Source organism: Hipposideros armiger, unplaced genomic scaffold, assembly GCF_001890085.2.
Source record: "Hipposideros armiger isolate ML-2016 unplaced genomic scaffold, ASM189008v1 scaffold_42, whole genome shotgun sequence".
Classification (NCBI taxonomy): Eukaryota; Metazoa; Chordata; class Mammalia; order Chiroptera; family Hipposideridae; genus Hipposideros; species Hipposideros armiger.
In genome coordinates, this window is record NW_017731392.1 from 1,794,909 (window position 1) to 1,820,158 (window position 25,250).

Here is a 25,250-nt window from a genome sequence, read left to right on the forward strand (position 1 = left end):
GAGTTAACCGGCTACCCCAAGTATTACAATTTTAATACAGTTTTTTCCTTTCTTAAAATGTATATTCATTTCTCATTTATTCAGTTTTTTAGATTGCACATATAAGTGAGATCATATGGTATATGTCTTTTTCTGACAGAGGAAAAACAGGGTTGCTAGTTGGGAGGGGGTGGGGATGAAGGAGAAGGGGAAGGGATGAGGCAATACAAATCGGTAACTACAATATGGCCTCAGGGATAGAAAAAACAGTCTGGGGAATATAATCAATAATGTAAATATTTTTTAGGGGGCCAGATGGACTCATGTCTTGTTAGGGAGACCACTTCATAGATGGTGTAGAGACCTGACCGCTGCTGGGGGTGGGAGGGCAGTAGACGGGGGAGGGGGGTTGTTTCTTTTGATGGGTGAAAAGGATAACTATTGCATTGTTCTGTACACCTGAAACTAATAATAAAAAAAATAAAATAAAAAAGTGTATTCATTTTTTTGGCCCGTGTGTGTGTGTGTGTGTGTGTGTGTGTGTGTGTGTGTGTGTGTGTAATTTTTTATAGTTTTGGGTTCACAACAAAAATGAGTGAAAGGTACATGGGCAATGTGTAGGGGCATAGCCCCCCTTACCAAAATATATATATATTTTAAAGACTATTATTGTAAAAGAGCAAGAGTAGTTTAGATGAGACACTTATCTTCCTTTATACACTACAAAGAGTGTAGTAAAGAAAATAACTTGCCCAGCCATTTCTACAGCCAAAATGCTCAAATCTCACTGCTAAAAAAGGATACATTCCAAATACTGGCTTTTACTGTCAAATTTTGAATAGTTGTTGTCTTCCTTTTCTTATTGCTAAGGTGTTACTGGCTATTTTATACTTGTTTGCACATACAGAGAACAGCCTTGTAGTTTTTCAGAGGATTTGGGAGGAAGAAGTGTAAGTGACTTGTAGACAGTGCAAGATCACCATTTTCCTCTAGGAAATTGTCAGCACCTTCAGGTCAGAACATTTCCTTTTTCTCACTCTCCCCAGAGCACCCACAGTGGTGAATTCAGTGGGTATTAGAAACTCCAATATAGGAGAAAAATGAGGTTAGCCTTCACTGTGCAAGTAAGTTCACAAAACCATTCTAATGAGAACTGCAAGTACTGACTCTTGTATTGTCGGTTACACTACATCCCTGAAAAACGCCATTGTAAAGTAGTTGATTTCTCTCCCAAAGTTCTGTTAGCAAAGGCGGGACTGAGTTCCTGATCAAACAATTGGCACATGAATCAGGGGAAGCGGCTAGAACACTAGCTAAGATATAATTCTAAGGCACTATGTTAACTACAGGATATAATTTTGCTCTTTATCCTGCAAAACAGACATTAAAGTATTTTATGCAAATTAGAGGCCCCAAATATTCCAAAGAATATATGGAACACTGTAAGCACAATTTTATTGCAGCTTAAACTTCAATTTCTGCACTTAGCATCCTTATTACACATTATATACCCACTTAACAAAATTTTCACTACCCTTCTAAGAATTTTGTTACAGTTGGGGAAAATTTAGATGGCGCAAGCCTCTTAAAGCTGTACTGGGAAAATTTTAATGGTGGTGTCTCTTTCTTCTCCTGATAAACTTTCTCAGCGGGCACAGGCATTGAAAACTCATAAGATCCCTGAACAAAGTTCAAAGGTGAGTAATCATTAAGGTAAAGAAGCAGCCACAGTACCTAAATGGTTGAAGATAATTTATAGCTGTCAGAGGTTGGAAAGTGATCTAATTCTCAAGTTCTATTTGTTTTCTTTGCTCCTCTTTCCCACCAAACAAGCTCAGCAATGTTCTTTGTGGGCTGGGATGGGAACAGAGAGAACAGACAAAAGGGTAGCTAAAGAGGTGGATCTGGAAGCCAGGAAGGGCCATCACAGTCCCTGGTCCAGAGGGAGAAGGAAACAGTACTGGGTTCAATATGAATTGTCTCTTTTTTCTAACAGTAATATGTGTCAAAAATACTTAAATCCATAAAAAAGCCTTCAGAAATCCTGCCTCAATGGGTTCAAAGCAGCAACACATAACATACCACATACCATATTTCCTTATCAGTCAAAATCTAAATACATGAATTGAATTTACCTTGTAGAATTTTATGATATCTTCCTTGGTAAGTGTCTTTAAATATGCAACTTCTGTATTATCTGAAAAAGTAATCAAACAGTAATTTACTAAGAATCCCATCTTAAGTAGCCCAGAATACTACCCTAAATGACAATACACCTCAGCACTCCTAAATATCCATATTTTTAAGTGATCATCTGCTCCTGCAAGTAGTAAGGGAATAAATTTCAAGTAAAAAGTTAAGAGGCTATTCTGGCTCTCTACTTATGAGCTGTTGGATCTTGGGCTAGTCACTCCCACTTTTCTGAGCCTCAGCTTCCACTCCAGAAATTGGGGATAAAAACTACTTAATGGGGCTTTAGTGAGAACTAAGAAAAAATGATAAATGACAATAGCACATTATTAGGGCACATGAGAAATACTCAGTAAGTGGTAGGTGTTATATTTATAGTGAATACAGCTACTAGAAAAATTACAGGTAAGGAAACAGAGACCCAGAAAAGGTGAGTTGGCCAAGATCGTCAGCTTCTTGGTGTTGGAATGAGAACACAACCCAACTCTCCTGACTTTTAATATAGCTCAGCACACCCCACTGTTAATCTCTACTCTAAAAGAAAGGTGAAAGGACGCTGACAGGCAAGGGACTTTGGGGATCAGCCCAAATCCAAATGTATGGACGAATTTCTGGAGATCCCTATAGGCAAATGTTTGAACCCCTGTGCCTCCAGAGCAAAACCTGCCTCAACTGAGTTCAAACTGTAATTTTTCTTTTCTTTTTTTTTTTTTAGTGTTATGGGAAATTGATACCTACATATCCATGCTCAGAGCCTCAGAGATACAGTGATTGAACACAAAAAGTGAAATTAGATTTATTGTTAGTGCATTATTATGAGATACAGGTAGATCCAGCTTTAGCTTTAGAGAAGAAAAAAAAGATGAAGTTTCTAATAGGAAATTGTTATGTTAAATAATGGTTCTTTGGAAATGCTGTATCTTCACCTCCACTCCCAAAGCAATACTAGAATGCCATCTATGAAACGAAAACCATTTTGTAGAACGGCCTCAGTGTCCTCAAATGTTACACTAATATGCCATGAATGTTGGGGCTCTCATTTGGCCTTACCTCTGTCAAAATTGTATTGCTGGGAGATGATTTCCCCCCAATATTTAGCACACTCTGCAGATAGTTTCTTTGGTTTGTCTAGCCGACGAATCGCTAATGCTTGGATGTGTTTTTGGAAGGCCTCTTCTGTCATGTCCTCTATGGACTTCTCCATGGTGATTAAGAAAGCTTCCACTCTGCTTTCTAGGTAGTGAGGAGGCTTTTCTGACTGGATGATGAATCGTAAGCCCTGTATGCCATTAGCTCGACGTGGCCCGCTGAAGACGATGTAGCCTGGAACACAAACACCAGCCAGTCAGGACCTTGGCATTTGAGACTCGGGTCACTTTAAATCTTTCAAAAAGTATTCTGTCAGAGCAAATACAATCTACTTTAGGGTTTTACATTATTACCCTTTGAAGAAATATGAGCAATTAAGATATCCTCAGTTCCTAAGGACAGAGCAGAAGAGCTCTCTAAAGAATAGTTAGGACGTTGGAGATAATGCCTCTTCTTAAAAAAGTGGAAAAAAAAAACAATCCTATTCACCATTCAAACTCAACATCACATACATTCTCTGCCAGTTAATACCCTTCTATCTATGTTAGTTATTCCTATGAAATGCTGGACTCATTTTCATCCCCTAACCATTGTCCTCACACTGTTTCCTTTCACGTCCAGGTTCCTTATGTGAACTTGCCTCTACTATTGCATTTCCTGTTAGGTAATCCATTCCTGGACCAACTCTGCTCAGACTGTAAATCTTTAGAGACCAAGTAATTGAAGGTCGTACTTCCATTGTCATCTTGTGAGCTCATGCACTACCTCCTTCAGCTGCCCTGCCCTGAACCACACCTCTGACAGAGGTGGTGTCTCTGCGTTCCACTTCTGAGGAAGAAACTCTCTTCAACATAGCATTTAAGAGTTTAAACACTCTGAGTAGCATTTATCACACTGTACTATAATTACAGTTGTTCCTTTACAGGTTTGCCTTCCTGATTAGACTATGAGCTCCTTGAAGGGGAGGGCCATCCATAACTTATCTATTTTCACTGTCCAGCATCTACCATAGTGGTCGTTTAACAAAAGACTGGTACTTAGAGACACCCAAATCCTTTTTCACTGGCTCTTCCCAGTCATACTGGGGCTTCTTTCTTTTCTCATTGATCAAACCTGCTAGGATCTCCAAGACTTTTAACAGTGCCCAAAATGCTGCCTGAAACATTTCCTCAATACCTACTGAGTACCTTCGACATGCCTTAGGCTCAGGATACAAAGGTGAATGAGAGAAAATATGTGCCCCCTCAGGGAACCCAAAGTTTAGTGAATATAAACTCCTCTGATGGCTTGCTTCCCACCTTGCCACTCGTTAACATCCTGCCCTTAACATCCTCTCCCTTCTACCCCAAAATGTCCTCTTTATTGACATGTATTTAATGTAAACAGTGTCATCTCCTTAAGAATTATTTTACTGTCCATAAAATATTAACTGCTTATCTTTTTTTTTTTTAAATATTTTTTTTTTTATTGGGTAATTGGGGGGATGGGAACAGTACTGGGGAATTAGGGGAAGGGGAACAGACAAGTTGCTGTCGTTTTGTTCTTCAATCTAGTTGTGGAGGACACTGCTTCACTGGCCCAAGTTGGCACCATCATTGCGCTCTTCCCTGGCGAGGCAGATCAGTCGCCGGCTTCTGGACGGCCGCTCACTGCGGCTGCTGGCCACTCACTGCGGCTGCTGGCCGCTCACTGCGGCTGCTGGCCGCTCACGCTGGCTGCTGGCTACACACGGTAGCCCATGGCAACCCACTGCCACAGGGACTGCAGCCTACGCCGTCGCCAGCGACTCACGGCAGCCCAGCTCCAGGTTGAGCTGTTGTTCAGCATCTTAGCTGTAGAGGGCAGTGTCACTGGCCCTCATATGTGGGATCCGAACCGGGGCCCTCTGGCATCCCAAGCGAGTTCTTAACCATCGCGCCACTCGGCCGGCCCATTAACTGCTTATCTTTTATTTTTTATTTTTATTTCTTTTAGCTGAGCCATCCTGCCACCTGTTGGCAGCTCAGCGACTGCTCAGCTCAGGCCAGGACTTGAACCGCTGTTGCTCAGAGCTCAAACTCTTGAGCGAGCTCTTAACCAACTGAGCCACTCGGCCGGCCCTAACTGCTTATCTTTTAGAAGTGGATTCCTCACAAACAAGTTTTCCACAAGTCTTTCTGAATAGAGCACGCCTGAAGCCACATGCCAGGAGACCATTACGTGTGGAGGTCCTCTGAGAACAATGGTGGTTCCTAACGGTCAGTGGTACCCTGCTATGCCCTGATCCTCTCACCCAGCTGCTCCTTGGTGCGCAGCGTGTTGAAGCAAGGCTCAGAGATGATCTGACAGAAGAGCTCCAGAAACATGTTCTCCGAGGTGCTCTGCATGTCTGTTTGGTAGTATATCTCGATGCCACAGTTATTGTGAACTTCATTCCGCTGCTGATAAACGAACCATCCTCCTAGGGAATTTCAAAAAGAGAACGACACATTCAAAAACTTATTTAGGATTTAATAAAGTTAATGTTTTGTTTGGCCTTTTCAAGTTGTTCAATGTGGTTGGTGGTTTTTGGTAATTCCAAACTGCAATTCATTTACTAACAATGTGAAACTCACCTTCCCTAAGAGGTTCCTATTACAGCGATTTGCACTTGGTAGGCCCTTGTGTGCTTTAAAACTGGTAGGCCCTCAATAACCACGCATTGAATTTAAAGGGCAAGAAACTTATAAAAGACCCATTTTATGACTAAGTATTAATGCTAAATGAGACCCATAGTTAATAACATGTACAATGTAGTGTATGTAGATTAGAACTAGCTAATACATATGAGAACCCCAGTAGAAATACCACCTATGTTTGAATAACCATACAAAACAATCTTTAAAAATTACTAGCTGTGCCTTTATTACTTTGCATTTCTATTTATCAGTCTATCAGCATGACTGTTTGCTAACACTTACTTACACTAAAGGTTATTTTACAAATTTACACAAATGTGCACAGTGCTTAGAGATAACTCAGCCTAACATCTCACTTTAAAGACGAGGAAACTAAGACCCTGAGAGGCGACCTGTCCCAAGGACACAAAGTCACGTGGTGGACAGCTAAGACTAAAACTCAGATATGCGGATCAAATATTTCATCAAAGTTATGAATATCATGATCATGCTTTATGATCTGATAACTATTTCATGAGCAACACATTTGACTAAGCAAATATATAGTGTTTAGTTTTAGTATTGTAGAAGACTCATAGATTGAAGATTTCTCAGACATAGTAGTAATGATATGTCTGCTCACTCTTATAGATGCTAATTTAGGCATCAACAGAAAAGGCAGGCAGGGGAGCCTGCAATTATATTTCATCTATTTCACTTTTCTGACCAGGTCCAAGTCTGACTAAAAGCCAAACTTTCCGATTGTATACTGGCAGCACTAAGTTCCCTCTTATCAGAAGAGGTCAGGGAACTCGGGCTGCAAGTCCAACATACATATCTCCAAATGTCTCCTCCTTCATACTGCCCGAAGCTTTTCTTTTTAAACTGTAAATACTGTTTCATGGAGAGTTAAGTGAAGTACTATTTAAGACATTCATGCCTGCTCGGTTGATGAAATTAGAATGACTTCCTAACAACTAGCATTTTGAGAATGGGATGAGAACTGAGTTATTTTTGAGCATAGGGCAATTTGCAAGGGCACTTGAAAGACAGAAGAGATAGGGTACTAGGAGAGGAGAGAAGGCAGGAAGTGTAGTAAAAAGAGGTGAAAAAGATAGATTTCGCTTTTGTTTCTACACAGGCCTCACAGCCTCATGATCAAGTACTATGGCTTTTGAATGGAAGATCCTATTCTTCCTCAGCCACGTTGCAGTGACTTAAGAACAAACCAGCAGACGTCTGAAATGAACCATTAACAGATCTGTGAGCAGAGCTCACAGGTATCTTTGTGCATTCAGCAATGACATCCTGAGATAATACTATGTTCAAGTTGCTTTAGTAGCTACTCAAATGAGCTAGAACCACACCTTGGTGCTAAGAAATGTATAAGCTAATAAGCGATACGGAGATGCACTTCAATCCCAACTCAAGTGCTGAGTGGCTTAAATAAGGAAAAGTTCAGAAAACCTGTGCTGGGAGGTCAGAAGAGAAAGTGATAGCTGGGAGTTTCAGAAAAAGTTTAGTGGAATAGGTGGCTTATGAGATGGGCCTGGAAAGATGAATAAGGTGTAGGCACAGGTCCATGAAGAAATGGGGGGTCAGAGGATAAAACCGCTGGGGAAAAAAGCACAAACCATGCATGCATGGAGAACAGCCAACAGTCAAGTTTGGCTAAAAAAAATAAAACCAATGCTTCTCATCCCTAGTCTAATATACTTTCCACTAGATAATTTTAAACAGTATTGAAAATAATGCTTAATGAGTTTTTATATCAACAGAAACCACTGTTAATGCAAAAGTAATCCAACATTGCAAACTCTAATATATTTATCTACTTTATGTTAATTCCTCATAAAATATGCATGTAATGAATATATGTTGTTATTTGTACCTGTGGCTTTCCTAAAACTATTTCTGCCAAAGACTCCTATGGGCTTCCAATTAGATATTATAATTCTAGTTTTCATTTTTTATAAATAAATTTTATTTCATGATTCACAATCAGCATTTCTTTAGCTTTGTGATATTTTTATTTCCTAACTTCTCTATACTCAATTACCAGTCAATTCCAGTATCATTCTCTTCAAAATAATTGCCTACCTCCAATTTCACCTTTATGGCCCTCCTACAGAAAACTGTTTGACAGAAATGTCTTTAACCATACTTCTATAAATAGTAGAGTATCCCAGTAGATCTTTACCATACAACTATATATTATCATCCAAGTGAATTCAACCTACCTGTAATCACCAACAATATTATGTCAAAGTACCCCATTACCACAGTTATAACATTTCAACTTACTGTCAGGGAGCTGAACTTCTCTATACCGAACCAGCTGACTTGGGAGGAGAGGTTTTGTATGAGCATGTTCAACAAGAGTGTCTTCAACCATCTGCATAATTCCTAATGCAGCCTGTGGAAAAACACAGGTCACAGTATATTACAAAAACACAAATGTATCTTGTCTGTGAAAATAAAAACAGTATAATGAATGAAACGCCATACAATATGAAAACATGCCTGTGAAATAAACCAGCCCAGTTAATCATAAAAATGGATAAAAATTGAATTTGTGGATTTACAGTACAGTCAATATGGCAGTGAAGAGAAACAGAGATCCAGGCAATCTTGATGCTGGAAAAAAGGCACCGCTAATGATGGAGGTGTACTGGTAATGGAAAGTTGGTCCCAAGTGAGTGACACCGGGGGTTACAAAGGAAGTGAGCATCAGGCTTTATTTTGAGTAAAACTGACCTTGCTAAGAATCCTGTCTCTGCCACACTGATTAGCATCTGACCTTGGGCATATTGTTTTGGAGGCAGCACAGCAGAGTGGTAGAGCGTGTGGGCTCTTAAGACAGACTGCCATGGGAATTCTGGGGTGCTATGTATGTGCTAAACATTTGGCTTTTACTATTTCATTTACTCCTAATAACTCTAATTTTACAAATAGGGGAACTGAGCACAGAAAGGTTAAGACCTTTTCAGAGGATTATGTATCTAGTATGTGGCAGTCAGGATTTGAACCCTGGCTGTCTGATCCCACACCATATGTTCTTTCTTATTCACTAAACAGTCCTGCTATCCAAAAAGAGTCGGGAAAGTTATCCCACTTCCTCCTACGATTGCACGAAGCAGGCAACAACAGAGGCGGTAGCCACGAAAGTGGGTCCACAGTTCACCACGATCATTCCACTTCCCCTATGCCTCCCCCCACCTTCCTGCACAGAGCAGAGAGGGTTGAGTGAACACTAATGTGCTTATAACCACACTGCGTTACACAGACTAGGGTAAAAAATCTCTTGCATTTGTCCATAAAACACGGTTAAGACTTCAACCACCCACCTGCTTTGTTATGTTTCCATGGAGAAGGGCTTCAATATGCAGCCGCGACAGGAGCTGAGGTATGAAGGCCTTAAGGCGAGGAAGGGTGACATCTGTAAAGGTGTAAGAAATAGTGAGCTCTACCTATGAGCTTTTCTAAAAAAACTTTGAGATAATTTGAGATTTACAGAAGAGTTTGGAGTTCAAAAATAGTACAGAGAGTTCCTGTAAACCCTTCACCCAGTTTTCCCTAATGTTGACATCTTTCATAACCATAGTGCAGTGATCAAAAATAAGAAATTAACACTAGTATAATACTATTAACTAAAATACAGACTTTTTTTGGATTTCAGTTTTTCCACTAACATCTCTTTTCTTTTTTTTTTTTTAAGATTTTATTGGGGAATTGGGGGAGGGGAACAGCGTTGGGGAATCGGGGAAGGTGAACAGACAGGTAGACAAATTGCTGTTTTTGTTCTTCGGTCTAGCTATGGAGGATGTCGCCTCACTGGCCCATGTTGGTATTATCATTGTGCTCTTCCCAGGTGAGACAATTGGTCGCCGGCCTCTGGACGATCACTCACAGCGGCTCCCGGCAGCTCACACCGGCTGCCAGCCACTCACACAGCCCACAGCAGCTCACTGCAGCCCCACTGCAGCCTACACCATCACCAGCGACAAAGAGCAGCCCAGCTCCAGGTCGAGCCATTGTTCATCATCTTAGCTATAGAGGGCGAGCGTCACCGGCCCTCAATGTGGGATCCGAGCCGCAGCCCTGCTGCTCAGAGCTGGCGTTCCCAAGCGAGCTCTCAACCAGCTAAGCCACTCAGCTGGCCCTAACATTTCTTTTCTGTTCCAGGAGCCAATCCATGATCCCACCTTGCATTTAGTTGTCATGTGTCCTTAGTTTCCTCCAACCTGTGACAGATCTTTGGTAATTCCTTGACTTTCATGACCTTAAGATTTTTTAAGAATACTTTCAGTTATTGTATAGAATGCCTTTATTTGGGTTTGTCTAATGTTTTCTCATGAGTAAGCTGAGCTTATGTATTACTAGGAAGAACACCACAGAGGTAATGTGCCCTTCTCAGAACATCACATCAGGGGTACGTGATGTGGATATGTTGTAGTACCGGCGATGTTAACACTGATCCCTTGGTTAAGGTGGTTTCAGCCAGATGTCTTTACAGTAAGTGTGCTATTTTATTCTTCTGGTTGTTACTGAGTAACTCACGTATGCTCTACAAGCAATTAGGAAGAGCCAGTTGCTCATCAATACTTTTCCCATTGTAATTAATAAATACTGTATTTCCCCATGTATAAGACGCACCTTTTTTTGAAAAACTTGGGGTCTAAAAACTGGGTGCTTCTTATACAGTGGTTGTAGATTTTTTTTTTACTTGCATTTCCTGCTTTTTTCACACTTGTTTTTGTGCTCATACAACCACTATATAAGACGTATCCAGTTTTTAGACCCCAAATTTTTCAAAAAAGGTTGCGTTTTATACATGGGGAAATATGGCACTTATTTTGGGAGAAATATTTTGAAACTATACAAATATCCTGTTTTTCCTTAACTTTTACCCACTAATTTTAGCATCTATTGGTGTATGCTGCCTGTATCAATTATTGTTATGGCATCCTAATAGTGAGTTTTCTGTTCCCCACTTTCCTTTTCCATGTAGTGATTTAATTCTTCAATAAGGAAGAATTGTCCCTTCCCCATAGGATGCCATCCTAGTAGTTGCTACAATAGATGCTAAAATTAGTGGCTGAAATTTGAAGAGAGACATGGGAAGGGAATTAACAAGTGCTCACTATGGGTCAGGCACCTTACAGATTTTATAAAACTGTAAAGCATGTGCTATTATTCGCATTTTAAAGGTGAGAAAATTAATGTTTACAAAGTTTAAGTTTCTTGTCCAAAATCATCAAGCCAGTAAATTCCAGAGCTTGCATTTGATCCTTGGTTGGACTAATTCCAAAGGGCCTACTGGTTCCTCTCTACTGCACTGCCTTAGGAGCCCCGGTACCGGGTCACTTACTCTATCACAACACTTACTCTCTTTGCCTTCAGTAAAATGATCTGTTCACACTTACGCTTTGCCACTAGACTGGAGCTCCCTGGCCAAAGAAACCCCATCTAAATGATCGTTTGTTTTTTTAATCTCAAGCACCTGGAGTCTAGGGCCAGGTGCACAGCGGGCAATTGGTAAAGGCTGATGGATCACACTGAAGTCTAAGGTTCTTGCTACCAAGGCACCTGGATAGCTGACTGACTTAGAGTCATGAGAAAGCCAGCTTCTCACATTGAATTGTCTCCAGATTAAGCCATGTTGGTATTACTGGATTACTGAATGTTTATGCGTATCAAAATAGAATGATTATTTATTAGAATGGTGAATTTCAAGTAAGAAAGTGCTGACTTTATAAAATACATTTTAGGAAGATTTCACATGCCTATGAGACACATTAGAGCATATTCTGATTAAAATTCATATAACATTTGGCCCAGAATCTAACAAAGGGGAGGACCTCCAAAATCTCTGCTTTTTGATCATGCTGAATACAGGTTCAGTTTCTTGAAAAATATATTTAAAGTCAATTATGTAGTATTTTTTTAAAAGGTAAAATTCTTGCTTTTACCTGGATGTAACGCAATCATTTTGCAAAGAAAGGTATGTTAAAAGGTATGTTAACTGTCCAGATTAAAAATGTATCTGTTCTAGGTAGCAAATTTTATCATTTATACACCAATCCAATACCTGAGGCAACCAATAAAATAATGATTTTCAAGACTTTGCTATTGATTTGTCACTGAAGACATCAAAAGCATAGTGTTACATAATAAGTATAAGTAAGGGCTTGTCATAAAAGATCATTAAAAATTCAAATGATTTTAGAAAAAAATAAAGCATTAGGGTATAAGTGGAAAAGGAGTCTCACCATCCAGGGCTTCTTTTAATTCATCTTTAGTCCAGGCCACCTCAGTCATCAGCAGGCGGAGGTAGTACATGGCATGCTGATGTGGCTGCTCAGCTCGGAAATTGTTAAGAGATCGCATGTACTAGTGAAGGGAGACACGGCTCATTAACTTTAGAAGTCCTTAAAAATCATTTCATATTACCTTATGAACACAAAAACAATAGACTATAAAAATAAGGTCGGAAAACTTACTGCCTCTTTGATAATTTCAAATCTTTTTTCATCAATCTCAAAGGTAGCCATTTTCTCAATAATCTTCTTTAGCAAAACTGGCTGCTTGTCATTGTAACCTTTTACTGAGAGCTACAGAAAGAGTTCAGGGTATTAAAAGTCAAAAATATCATGAAACAACTTAAGCTTGATTATTAAACATTTAGAAAATCCCAAAACCAGATGTATTAAAATAAAAATGAAACAAGAAATTTAATTAATTTAATTTCTCATAAGTATAGTTTAACACTTAGGAAGATAATATTAACTATCTCTATTTACTAATACCCAAAAGCATAATTTTGCTTTTCCTAAACAAAAAAGGAAGCTCACCTGATGCCAAATTATGGCAGCACACACTACATCATGAAAATTCAAGTTTGCATTAAATCAAAATTAATTATAGAATATATTTTAAGTTTAATCTTCAAAAAGAATTTCTTAGGAATGGCAAGATTAAAGTTTATATAGGTGTAATAGAAGGTAAAAATCACAGGGGAGGGGTGGCCGGTTAGCTCAGGTGGTTAGAGCGCAGGCTCATAACACCAAGATTGCCAGTTGGATTCCCCATGGGCCAAGGAGCTGCGCCCTCCACAACTAGACTGAAGACAACTATTTGACTTGGAGCTGATGGGTCCTGGAAAAACACAGTTTCCCAATAAAATTTCTTAAAAAAAAAAAAAAATCACAGGGGAGTGTTATCTGCAATTTATTGGATATGTCCCCAAATTGTTTACATTTAAATATTTTTAAAACATATTTGGAGAAATCAGGCAGCCCCATTTTACATTATATGGCATTTTGCCACATTGCTCATTCAATGTTGCCCAATAAGGACCCATGCATCTCACCACTTGCTTGTTTGATGGGTTCTGCTGACGTTCCAAAAGCCCATGGCAAAAAGGGGGTATAGTGAGAACACACTGTATGGACCATCAGGATTCTGCCTTAGGACAATTTACTTTAACAGTCCCTGAAAACATAACATTTTGAAAAGTGGGGGGTGCCTATTATCATATTTCCTATTATTATATTTCCAAATGGTTCACAGAAATAGAGGATGCCTTGCAACTAGAATACCTATGAAAGCCTCTACCTTATGAAAAATGATAGGCAAGAACCTCAACAGGAGTGAATGTCCTTGGCCATGGAAAGCACATCACGTACCGTGGGAACTAGATTGACAATTAGCAGAAGGCCCTTTTTGTCACAAACAAAAAATTATTTATATTAACGGTAATATGCTCCTAAAACTCAATAGTGAAAACTTACAATAGATTATCACTTTTCTATTTGGAGTTTATTTTGATCTCTGAACTTCAAAATTTCCTTGGACTTTGAGAATAAGGTTAAGTTATATACATTCTTAAACATTAAACAAAAGCTACCAGAAAATTAACTTGTGTGAAGAAAAAAAGTTACTGCAAAATAAACAAAATTTAAAAACCCTAAAACCTTTTGTATAAGAATTTATAAAGGAGTACACAGCATGTGTTCTTATTTCTAAAACATACAGTACATTTTTGAGAAAAGTGAAGATGAATGTGTGCCATAAAAGAGATGTTAATTTGGAAATGAGATATAAGTTTAGAAACATGTCACAAACAGTATCAAGAAAAAGGACCTAGATTTCTTAGAGTGCATTTAATAATGCTTATTTTAAAACACACTTAAAAGTGGTTAATGAGGCATGCTACAAAAAAATTAAATGAGAGTGTCACATGTATTTGAACTCAGGAACTTTCTACTACTGTCAGCCAAAAGAAAGGAAGTTTATATGAGGTCTGACAATTAAGTTCGTGAACTTGTTGCAACGATGTTGCTAACCTTTTTTGATATCAGAGAGATTATTCATTATGAATTTGTACCAACTGGACAGTTAACCAAGTTTACAATTTGGAAGCTGAAGAGGCTGCATGAAAAAGTTAGATGACCTGAACTGTTCGCCAACAATTCATGGCTCTTGCATCATGACAATGCACCAGCTCACACGGCACTGTCTGTGAGGGAGTTTTTAGCCAGCAAACAAATAACTGTATTGGGACACCCTTCCTACTCACCTGATCTGGCCCCCAATGACTTCTTTCTTTACCCGAAGATAAAGGAAATATTGAAAGGAAGACATTTTGGTGACATTCAGGACATCAAGTGTAATACAATGACAGCTCTGATAGTCATTCCAGAAAAAGAGTTTCAAAATTGCTCTGAAGGTTGGACTAGGCGTTGGCATCAGTGGATAGCTTCCCAAGGGGAGTACTTCGAAGGTGACCATAGTGATATTCAGCAGTGAGGTATGTAGCACTTTTTCTAGGATGAGTTCGCGAACTTAATTGTCAGACCCTTGTATATAAATAAAATTCAAGCACCACAACAATAACTATGAACATCTTTCGCTTACAGATGTTAATATAGTCACATATATGGAAAGACCAACATGCTTTCAGGATTATATGTTAAGCATTTCAAGCAGAGGGACATGCAAATAAGTGTAGCACACATACATGTTCACAAGATGCACTAAACTCTGCTAAATCATTCTTTAGTGTAGCTAATGCTAATTTGAGTTCTTCAATCATTAAAAAGTTGCAAGGAAAAAACCATCAATCTTCTTGTTTAAAAATGCAGAAGTTAATAGTTTTCCCAAGCTCAACATAATGCTTAGACGGTGTGGTGCCTTTTTTTTGGTTTTCATTTTACTTACAAGTATTGCATTCATTCCTGATGCAATGCCATAGATCAAACCTGAGAGGCGTGCTGCATATGTATACTCTTTTAAATCATCCTTCAATAACCTGATAAACAGGTATGTCATGTTGCAATGGAGAGGATCAGCATAAATGTAGCGACTAACAAAAAGAAAAACAAAAGAAATGCTTTGATACTTCAAGCAGTGGTATGGTAATGAAGAAACATGACTGAAGAGTATGGATATGCAGCCTCGTGATCTGAATTGCTAGGGAAATAGTATAGGCCAACCTTAGGTTTTACAATGGCAGCAAGATGTCATTCTCTGTTGTCAAAGACCAAGATTTCAGATAGAGAATGGGTAAGATCTAAACCTATATCAGGGTTCAATTTTGTTTGAAGAGAAAAATATGACAATCTGATGAATGATGCTAAAAAGAAAAAGAAGAAATCAAGGAAAATTTGCTTAGTATGAATGGTATATTGCTGAATACTTAAAATAAGAGCTAACTTAAAAATTAAATGATGAGAAAATATGATTAGCCATAAAGATTAAAAAAAAAAAAGAAATTAAACTCATACCCTCAATTGAAAATGCTTCCATCAAATCAATGTAAAAAATGTTGATGAGTGGAAGGCTCTAAGACGTGGGTACTTACATACATCCCATAGATGGTATTTTGGAGGTCATAGCTCAAGCCTGCTAGCTCTGCTGCATATGCATACTCGTTGAGTGAGTCTTTGAGGAGCTCAAGGTACAAATGGGCCATGTTACAGTGCAAGGGGTCCACATAAGCAAATGGGCTGGAAGAAAATGTTGACAGTAAAATAGCTGATTTATTACTTCCCAATGTGATGTGTGGCCTTTTGAGATGGATCAAGAAACTGAACACTGATTAATATAATTTCCTGGAGGTATGGTTTCAATTCTTGAGTCTGTCTCTTCTTCCCATGAGGAAAAAAACAAGGTGTCTAAAAAAGAAGTCTGAAATATGTCATGTGTGCTGGTGGTGGTGAAGAGGGAGAAAACTGCTTACCCCAGATGGTATGGCAGAACTGACAAGTTAGAAACGCAGGGCTGAGTGGAATCAGCCAAATGCATGCCTGCATTTAGGCTAATAGGACGAAATATGGCTCAGAGATCTGATGCAGCACTGGCATGTCCTCTTTCTCCTTCTAAGCAAGCCATACCCTTGGTGGACAAGAGGATGAGATTGTGTGCTATGATTATGTGAATTTGAAAGGGAAAAACTGAGTGAGACCTGTGAAAATGTTAGCTTATCTCTGAGTTTCCCCAAACCAATCAAGATAGACCTCTGTCAATAAAATAACTGATAATTTCCACCATATAACTGCAGCCAGAACTAGGAAAAAAATATTAAAATAGGAAAATATTTAAGTGAGAGAAACAAACAGAAGACAAAAAGCAATTATAGAGTACAAAAGATAAATAGGACCACAGAGTCACCTAATTTAAATCTTCATTTCCCAATTAAGAAATCTAACTTTCCTCATGTCAACTGGGCTGGTACTGGCAATAGTTAGGATTTGGATTTAAGTCAAATGACCTACTCATTTGACTATATGACACTACTTACCTTTATGAGAAGAAAGGAAAAGACTTATTTACTCAACAAATATGTATTACATGCTTACTACAATGCTAGGCTCCTCTCTAGGTACTGGGAATAAAGAAGGAATAAATCAGGCAAAGTTCCTGACCTCAGAATTTATAATCCAGTTGGAGGAGACAAATTATACATTTAAATATGATAGATCAGGGGGTGATAGTGCTATGGAGAAAAATTAAGCAGGATAAGGGAAGTAGGAGTGATGAGTGGTGGTGGTGGTGGGACAGGAAGGTTGCTAAGATGGTTAATCGAGGCCTCTCTAATGAAGTGACATCTGGGCCCAGACCTAAAGGAAGCAAAGGAGCAAGCCCTGGGGATATCTGGGTAGGGCGAAGAACGTTCCAGGCAGACAAAACAGCCTGTGCAAAGGACCTGAGGCAGGTGCCCACTTGGCCTATGGGCAGCATATTCAGTTTCACTCTATCTATAGCACAGTAAATATAACTAATGTACTGATAGCAAAGCCAACATGTTTATCAAAAACTGATAATGAAGCAAAAAATAGGGGTAAAATGATTAGCCGCTCAGAGAATTAAAATCAAAGTGAAAACTCTACAACTATACAAACATTTCTCCTTCTGGGAAATCTAAATGAATGCTCTGTCATTGAAGTTTTTAAAGTATTATACATGACGACAGACTTCCTTTTACAGGCAAAAAGCAGCTCAGAAACTTAGGGCATAACTCATAAAAGCAAAATCGTCAAAACAAAAGACAGCCCATGAAAGGGCTCAGCCCCACAGGCATCCATGCCCCTTTCTTAGGTGGATGTAAAAAGCAGAGAAAGCCAAGTCTGGGAGCTCAAAGCGTATGGTCAAACTCAGAAAGCAATTCTAGGAAGTGTCCTAAAATGCTGCGCCCACAGCAGTGGTGCTGGTGAATTGGAGAGGGTCCTAAGCTAACTTTTAAAAGAGAACATGATTCAACTACAATGCTTAAATTCTGGCTCATTTGTTAATTTAAAAAGCATTTTGTAATTTGATGCTATATGCTTAAATATAGATCACAGAGTTTTAAACACTGTAACTAAGTATGAATAATATAATCCTGTTTCTGAAAAGATTAAAAGGATTACACCCACAGAAAATTTCTAGCAGAATGTAAGAAACGGAACAGTGTTTAACTCTAGGGAGACCAGAACACTTAGAAGCAAACATTTTTAATTCTAAGGATTATTCTGGGCAGTTTAGAGAATGCAAAAATGTCAAACGGTCTCTCAAAAGGTATTCTGAAGCCGAATCATAAAAGCCACATGGGAAAGTACAAGCTTACCCTCACCTTATTGCACTTCGATTTATTGTGCTTCACAGATATTTCATTTTTTACGAAGTGAAGGCAAGACCTTCCACCAGCAAAAGGATGGTGACTCGTTTTATTGAGATACTCACTTTACTGCGGTGGTCTGGAACCCAACCCCCAGTATCTTGCCTGTAAGCAAGCCAGAAATAGAGAGAGCAACATCTAAGGGATTCCAGACAATCCATGGGCTGGAAAAGACTCAAGACCATTTAGTAACTGCTACCTCTTCTTCTGGGTAAGTTCTAGGAATACAAAACCACAACCACAACAAAAAACACACCACATTATCTAATCTTTCTTCAGTGAAACTTCTGAGGGAGTCTACAACCTACTCAGATTCCAAAATCCGGAAGGTCCTCCTAACAGCTAACTCAACCATTTCAGTTAAAGGGCGTACTCATCAATAGAAAGGGAGAAGCGACAACCTGTTTGCACACTATCCATTAACAGCAGCTGCCTTCCTTTGTCTAGGCTACATAACCTTTTACTTCTAGACATAGGTCCTCAAGGAAGCAAAGAAAACTTTTAGAAATGTAATTGCTGATTTTTATAAGAAGCTTTGTAGCTAGAGTCATCTTACATACCTGAAAAATTCAAAGTTGAGACAAGCCTTCGGCAAGAAAAACTTATCATCTTGTTTGAACCAGAGTTTGCTCATAGCTGTATCCTGTGATGGAGAAAACAACTTGGTTATGAAAATATGGGCATATGGGAAAATCAAATCACCCTTCAAGAGGAGGAGAACAAAGGTAATAGCGGAGAGTTTTGTTCTGGAGAGGCTGTTGCCTCATGGCCTTGACGTATACAGAGAGGGTCAGCAGGTGGGAAGTGAAGAGAGAAGACTAGGATTCCAGTAGCAGAGAGAAGTCACCCTCTTATCTCCCCTGGGTCAAAGAGATGGGAACACAGTGAGGGAAGGGTCAGACTGAGAAGCCAATACCAACTACCCTCTCCCTGTCTTTCTGGACCCTGGGAGGCAGATGCAGGCGAGTCCTTAGAGCGGTATGGCTGCCAGCCTCCAAGGTAGGCTGTTAGGATCCCTGCCTGCTGGAATCCATACCCTTGTGTTATCCTCTCTCCCACATTGAACCAGGGGTGGTCTGTCTGCCCAACAGAATATGATAAAAGTGATGGTACGATACCTCTCGGATTAGGTTATAAAAGACACTGTGGCTTCCATCTCGATCACTCACTGTCCCTCTTAGATCACTCACTTTGAGGGAAGCCAGCTGCCGTATCAGGCAACTCTATGGAGAGGCCCAAGTGGTGAAGAAGTAAGGCCTGCCCAAAACCACACAACTGAACTTGGAAGAGAATCCTCTAGCTCTACTTGAACCTGCAGATGGCTGACGCCCCAGCCAATGGTTTGACTATAACCTCATGAGAGACTCTGAGCCAGAACCACCCAACTAAGCCACTTCCCAATTCCTGACCCTCAGAAACTGCGTGAGATAAAATATTTGTGGTTGTAAGCTGCTAAATTTTGGAGTAATTTGTTATGCAGCAATGGATAACTAACACAGTCAGGGATGAACAAATAAGCTAGTACTCTGACTTTCCACTTTACTCATACAATATGAAAAATAGCCTTAGATGGTCACTTGAAACTCTGACAAGAGACAAAAATTGTTCAATGTTCTTAGCTTACTGTGAGAAGTAAAACAAACTAAAACAAACAACAAATAAAATTCAGAAGAGGTAAACAATCTTTCTCTTTGAGTAACCTAACCTAACTCATTAAAATGGCATTTTTAAAGAAAAATGGTTGTCTTATTAATAATAATGTAGTTGCTTGAAATAAGTTAAATTTCATATTCCTAAACACTAATTCTTGTCTCACTGAGTTAATTGAATGTTAGGTCATTTGAAAAAAATAAAAAGAAGGAAAGATGTGTGTCTATGGCGGTGAGTTTAGAAAGAGGAAGTTTTCGAGTTTAGAACAGAGGATGTGCTGCAATAATCTGATTCATTTTTCTACACAATTTACTCTAGGTGTAAAATAATAACATGAAAAGAACATTCTGAAAAAGAAAGATAAAACCCACTTCTCAATCACCCTTCCCACTTGGCTTATAACTCCATTAACTTCATATGGCTACTCTGTCAAAATGAGAATTGTTTTTAAGAGCAGGAAATCCAACAGCTCCTGTTGGGTAGGCTCTCTTCCAGGCTTTAGAGATTCTTTCTTATCTCTAACTTTCATGAAGTAGCATAAAATCGACTTTCTTATTGGGTCTTCAGAGAACATGAAAAGGAGGCCACTATCTTTCTATAGACTTGTGGTTACAGTCTTTTTTTTTTTTTTTTCTGCAAAGAAAACGACTCCCTACATTCTATGTTGTTTAGTAGTTTTGTTTGTTTGCTTTAACATTTCTAGCCTTTTACTATTTCTTTTATTATTCTCTCTGTAACCTTTCTGTCTCCTCTTTAGAGGTGAGTCCCCTCTCCCCCAAATCAGCATAGTACCAAATGCAAGAAATCATCTCTCTAGTCCCTTCCATGTAATAGATCTGTCCCCTGGATTTAAAATCACTGAGTCTAACATGTTACCTTAATAAGAGAAGGATATGGTGTCGCTTCTTTTTCTAATGATAAAATCTCAAAATTCGTAGGAATAAATTCATTCTTCATTGGAAGTTTAAATTTCCCATTCAGCTCAGCATTTTGCCATTTCTGGATGAATAATGAAAAACACAAGTGATTAAAATAGTCACTTTGCTTACTATCCAGGCAAATATTAAGGGGATAAACATCACACAGCATTCTTTTCCATCAGATGTAAAGAGGCTATTCCCAAAATCTGTTGATAACTTTTTGTGAAACTTGAGCTGGAGTCTCTGGTATTATCAAAGTTTTATGTTTATCTATCTTTCTTCTTTTACACGTTTCTAGAATGAACAGCTGAGGTTAAGGAACAATCTGCGACTGTGGAACACTGGGAGGCTAATTGGTCCATATAAAGATCATGTCAGCTTTAGCTCTTTAAAGAATGGAGAATAATCTGCACAGCGATATTTCCCACAACTGCTAAGCAATAGGGAGCATTAAAATTTCAGCTACACTAAATTACTAGCCTGAAAGCTAGGCTAAAGGAAGCTTTTTTCATTTCAGTAAATCTTCTTAAAGCACGGCCCACTCCTCTCCCAGATGATCATGTGAACTTTCAAGTGAAGCAATAATTCAAACAAAAGGTTAAGGACAAAGTTGCGACTTAAATCTGGATTGTGAGACTGGCTGACAATCTGCAGGTTGGATCTGTTCCATGGGCTAGTGGTGCCAAAAGCTAAGTAGGACAGGTCACGGGCCACTGATTATTGAACTCTAATTTACACGACTTTTCATTATTTAAAAAAAAGAAAGAAAGAAAAAGAAAAAGCAATCGACCGCCAATAATTCTGGGTTCAACAATTTGGTCTCCAGATGATGTGCCAGAGCCTTGTAGCTTCTGCAGTTCTATTTTGGTCCCTGCATCTGTGTCTTCTGGCACTGGGATAGTGGGGATGTTCGCCATATTATTTTTAAGTAGCAGCTTAAGTCTCCTGAATGGCTGAATAACAGAACTGGTAAACACTTAGCAAATAATTTTACTGCTGAACTCCCAAATAAATTTTGTTTTGAAAAAATTCCTATTCGGGGTAAGGTTGTCATGGTCAGGATTTGGTGAATGGGGGTTCTCTCTTGTTTTAGGATTAGTTCAGACTCAGCACTAATTCACGGGAGATGAAATTTCCTCACAGTTTAGTAAGATGGGTATTTTCATACATTAAAGAGCTTCAGTGATGTGACTAGGTCAGAAGTACCGGTAGCGATTTTCTTTCTTAAACTCCTTTTTCCTGTATTGTCATTAAACGGGTACATTTAAGAAATGTCCGTTACTTGAATCTAACTAGAATCTAATCAGAGCAAGGCTTTCTGTGTCTTGCTGTGAGTAAAGGTCACGATCTCAAAGCTACAGCTGCACAGCCAATAAGAGCTGAAAAAGAAAAGTACTGGATAAGTAGATAAGATTCGCAAACAGAATCTTAACTACTGCTGAATGGGGTAATATACTATCTAAACATACCTGTTTTGAAATTAATCCTAATTCCCTTATGCTGACAAAATGAGCAATGATACAGTATGACACATAAAATATAGTTTCTCCTAAAGCGAAGGCAGTAGGAATCCTAGAGACTGCTCCCTGCCTGTGTTCCCAACAAGGTTGTCAGCTCCCTGTAGCCCATGTATCTGTCTTTCAGGCTCCCAACTTCCATCTCTTCCTGCCTGTCTTGGTATCTTTGCTTCTCTGTGCACTTTGGGCTTCAATGATCTTTGACTGCATGGGGCTGGGTGTCTGCCTGACAGCCCTGCTGATGTGACAGATACATGAGGAGGTGGCCATTTCCTTATGCAAAACCTAAGTTCCAGCTCTCCAGCTCCTTGTTCACTTTTCTCAGAACAGTATATACAGTGCTAGGCCATCACTCACCACACCCTAGGCCATGAGTCAGCTGACCGAGGGAGCTCATGTTCTTGTGTGCCCCTCACACACTAGGCTTCTTCACAGGGGAGTTAACCCTACCTTAATGACTTCATCAGGTATAGCTTCTTGTTTATAGTGGGTTCCGTACCACTCTTCTGTGCGATCAGTTTTTCCTTCAAAAGATTTGGAAACTACTGCAACCCTAGAGTAAAGATAGATGGAAAAAGCAAACAGACAAACTCATGATGTATATATAAACTCATGTTGTATATATAAATTTATAGACCCTGACTCATGAAAATATAAATGACATCCAAGAACGTGTTGGGCCTTTAAGACCCAGTAAATTCTATAAGGCATAACTGAAATATTGTCAAGGTATGTATAAAGGTTTCTGATCACAGTCTCTGTTATCCTTTGGTTATAGCCCATCGTTTTAAGTGTGAAAAGTATTTGCAGGAAAGATTCTTGTGGGTATGCTATTGACTAAACTTTTAAAAGAGTAGTAGCTAGGGAAAAATGGAACAAGGTCAGTTAAAAAATGGTACTTAAAAATGCAAAACAAAGTACTTCTTCCCAGGAGCGGTGCAGCCCCAGGGTTAACAAGAGTGGCTAAGAGAATCTGTTGGCTCATCCAGAGATCCAAAAAAACCAAAAACACACTTCTATTACTTGCGAAGTTTGTGCTCTTTATTTATTTTTTGCCAGAGACTACCATCAAATATAGCTACTATACGCACACTAGCCTTCCTGCTGCTAGAGGAGAAAGGGGCAAGACCAGGAAGCACCTTTCTATCTTCTGGTTTATTAAAAATTTCCTTTGATAAGATAGTAGAAATAGCCCAGAAGTCAGAAGGACAAAAAAAGTTCAGGGAGGGAAGGTGGAGGTAAAATGTCAAGAGGTAAGGGAAGAAGAGTAGAGGAGCAAAAGTAGCTCTGTACCAGCGGAGCTCCTGTCCCTGTGTAGGGTTATCAAGGACACTTCTGCTCCGGCGACCTTTTAACTATCAAAGTCGGAATCACTACACTCTCACCAGCAGACTCAACCCCAGGCTGGAACCAATCTTATTTTGAATCTTGTGGACAGAGGAGTTCTAGGCCAATAGCTTGGATGGCTAGCCATGAAGGCAGTCTGCTATTGGTTCCACTTCTCCCTTATGTCCCAATTCAAGTAGGTCCATATTTGTTCCTGGTTGTTCTAACCTGTCCTCCCAGAGGTTTGGCTGTAACCTGTGAATGTTGGCCTCACAGCTGAAGGCCAAGTATTTGTAATCAAAACTCCCCTCTGCTGAATACACATCCATTTCTGGAATCCTAATCTGTGTTCCAAATCCCTGCCCCTCATTGGACCTTGCCGACTTCAAAGCCTGACTGAACAACCACCTATTTCTTATTTATTCTATACAAAATACTCTACCTGGCTAACTAGACTTGACCGTAATCACCTGCTTTAGGGTAGCTATCATAATCTGATCTCTATCCTAGTATGACTGACTAACTTGCAGTTCAAGGTGTTCCTAATCTGGCCTTGCTGCCACTGACCACTACCAGTTCTAGAAAACATGCTAAATAAGGATATGTTCCACAGAAACATAGACAGGAAGCATAGGGTTTAATGGATGAAAGAGCTCTGTCATCATGTCCAGAAGTGATGCACGTTGACAGTCTGAGAATCCCTTTTGGGGGGTATGTGTAGAGTGTGTACAGAACTCACATGGGCACATGAAGGGTACATGATGTTTCTTAAGGGCATTCATTCAATATATGACAGAGCCAGACCTAGAACTGCTTCCACTCCTGTTGATTTCTCAAAAAATGAATGGATTGCTCTCAAGGAGACCTCTGAAAAATGTGTTAAGAAGTGGAATAACCTGGTAGAGAGGTGATATTCCCATCTTCTCTTCCACGAGACACTTGATTTTGGAAGTTTGTTACATTATATGGCTCTGGATTCCCTGAAGGGAGAGCCGATGCATCAGAATAATGGGCAAGGGACTGATTATAACTTGTGAAGCCTGAAGCATTCATGTATCAGTGGACTTGCCCACTCAAACAAGAAAACTTTAAACTCAGTTCTGAGGGAGAAGGTGAAAAAGCTCAGGGAAAGCTGCCAAATACTCTGGGAGGATGACTCTATGACACAGAAAGAAGCAGACACTGGAGGCTGTCCAGTAATATTCAGGTTAAAAAAGCAGAGAGAGAAAAGAGATTTCTCAGGTACAATCCGAAGGGATTCAGATACTGCATACCACAGTCAAGTGTATGGGCAACATTTGAAATGTTATTATAAGGAAGTAAATATGAATTACATAAACATACTTCCTCAAACTAGGCAAATATCGAATATGGACCTATCAAAAAGAGATAACTTTGCAGACCAAGAGTTAGTGTACCACTGAGGAATTCAAAACTGAAATATACAATGGAAGAGTATGTATTAAAAAATAAATTATAAGGGCTGGCTGAGTGGCTCAGTTGGTTAAGAGCTCGCTCAAGAGTGTGAGCTCTGAGCAACAGCGATTTGAGTCCCGGCCCAAGCTGAGCTGCCGCTGAGCTGCCAACAGGTGGCAGGATGGCTCAGCTTAAAACAAAACAAAACAAACAAAACATAAATTATAAAAAGTAAGGAAGGAGGGCCGGCTGAGTGGCTCAGTTGGTTAGCTCGCTCAAGAGTTTGAGCTCTGAGCAACAGCGGTTCGAGTCAGCCCGAGCTGAGTAGCCGTGAGCTGCCAACAGGTGGCGGGATGGCTCAGCTAAA

General features: G+C 39.4%; 1 protein-coding gene across 4 annotated transcripts in view; it reads right to left on the reverse strand.

Moving 5' to 3' along the window:
* The window catches only part of IDE (insulin degrading enzyme), a 104,935-nt gene that overhangs the window by 6,622 nt on the left and 73,063 nt on the right, over positions 1-25,250 (reverse strand). For 3 of the 4 annotated variants that reach the window (XM_019639047.1, XM_019639049.1, XM_019639050.1), the window contains 11 exons: positions 22,592-22,694; positions 20,581-20,703; positions 18,615-18,697; positions 15,760-15,904; positions 12,398-12,508; positions 12,167-12,287; positions 9,242-9,333; positions 8,199-8,310; positions 5,531-5,698; positions 3,220-3,492; positions 2,115-2,176 (listed from right to left, as the gene is read on the reverse strand). In XM_019639047.1, the coding sequence (XP_019494592.1) occupies positions 2,115-2,176; positions 3,220-3,492; positions 5,531-5,698; positions 8,199-8,310; positions 9,242-9,333; positions 12,167-12,287; positions 12,398-12,508; positions 15,760-15,904; positions 18,615-18,697; positions 20,581-20,703; positions 22,592-22,694 (1,393 nt within the window). Of the gene's footprint in view, positions 1-2,114; positions 2,177-3,219; positions 3,493-5,530; positions 5,699-8,198; positions 8,311-9,241; positions 9,334-12,166; positions 12,288-12,397; positions 12,509-15,116; positions 15,262-15,759; positions 15,905-18,614; positions 18,698-20,580; positions 20,704-22,591; positions 22,695-25,250 lie in introns of all 4 variants that reach the window. The other variant, XM_019639048.1, reaches the window with a different exon arrangement.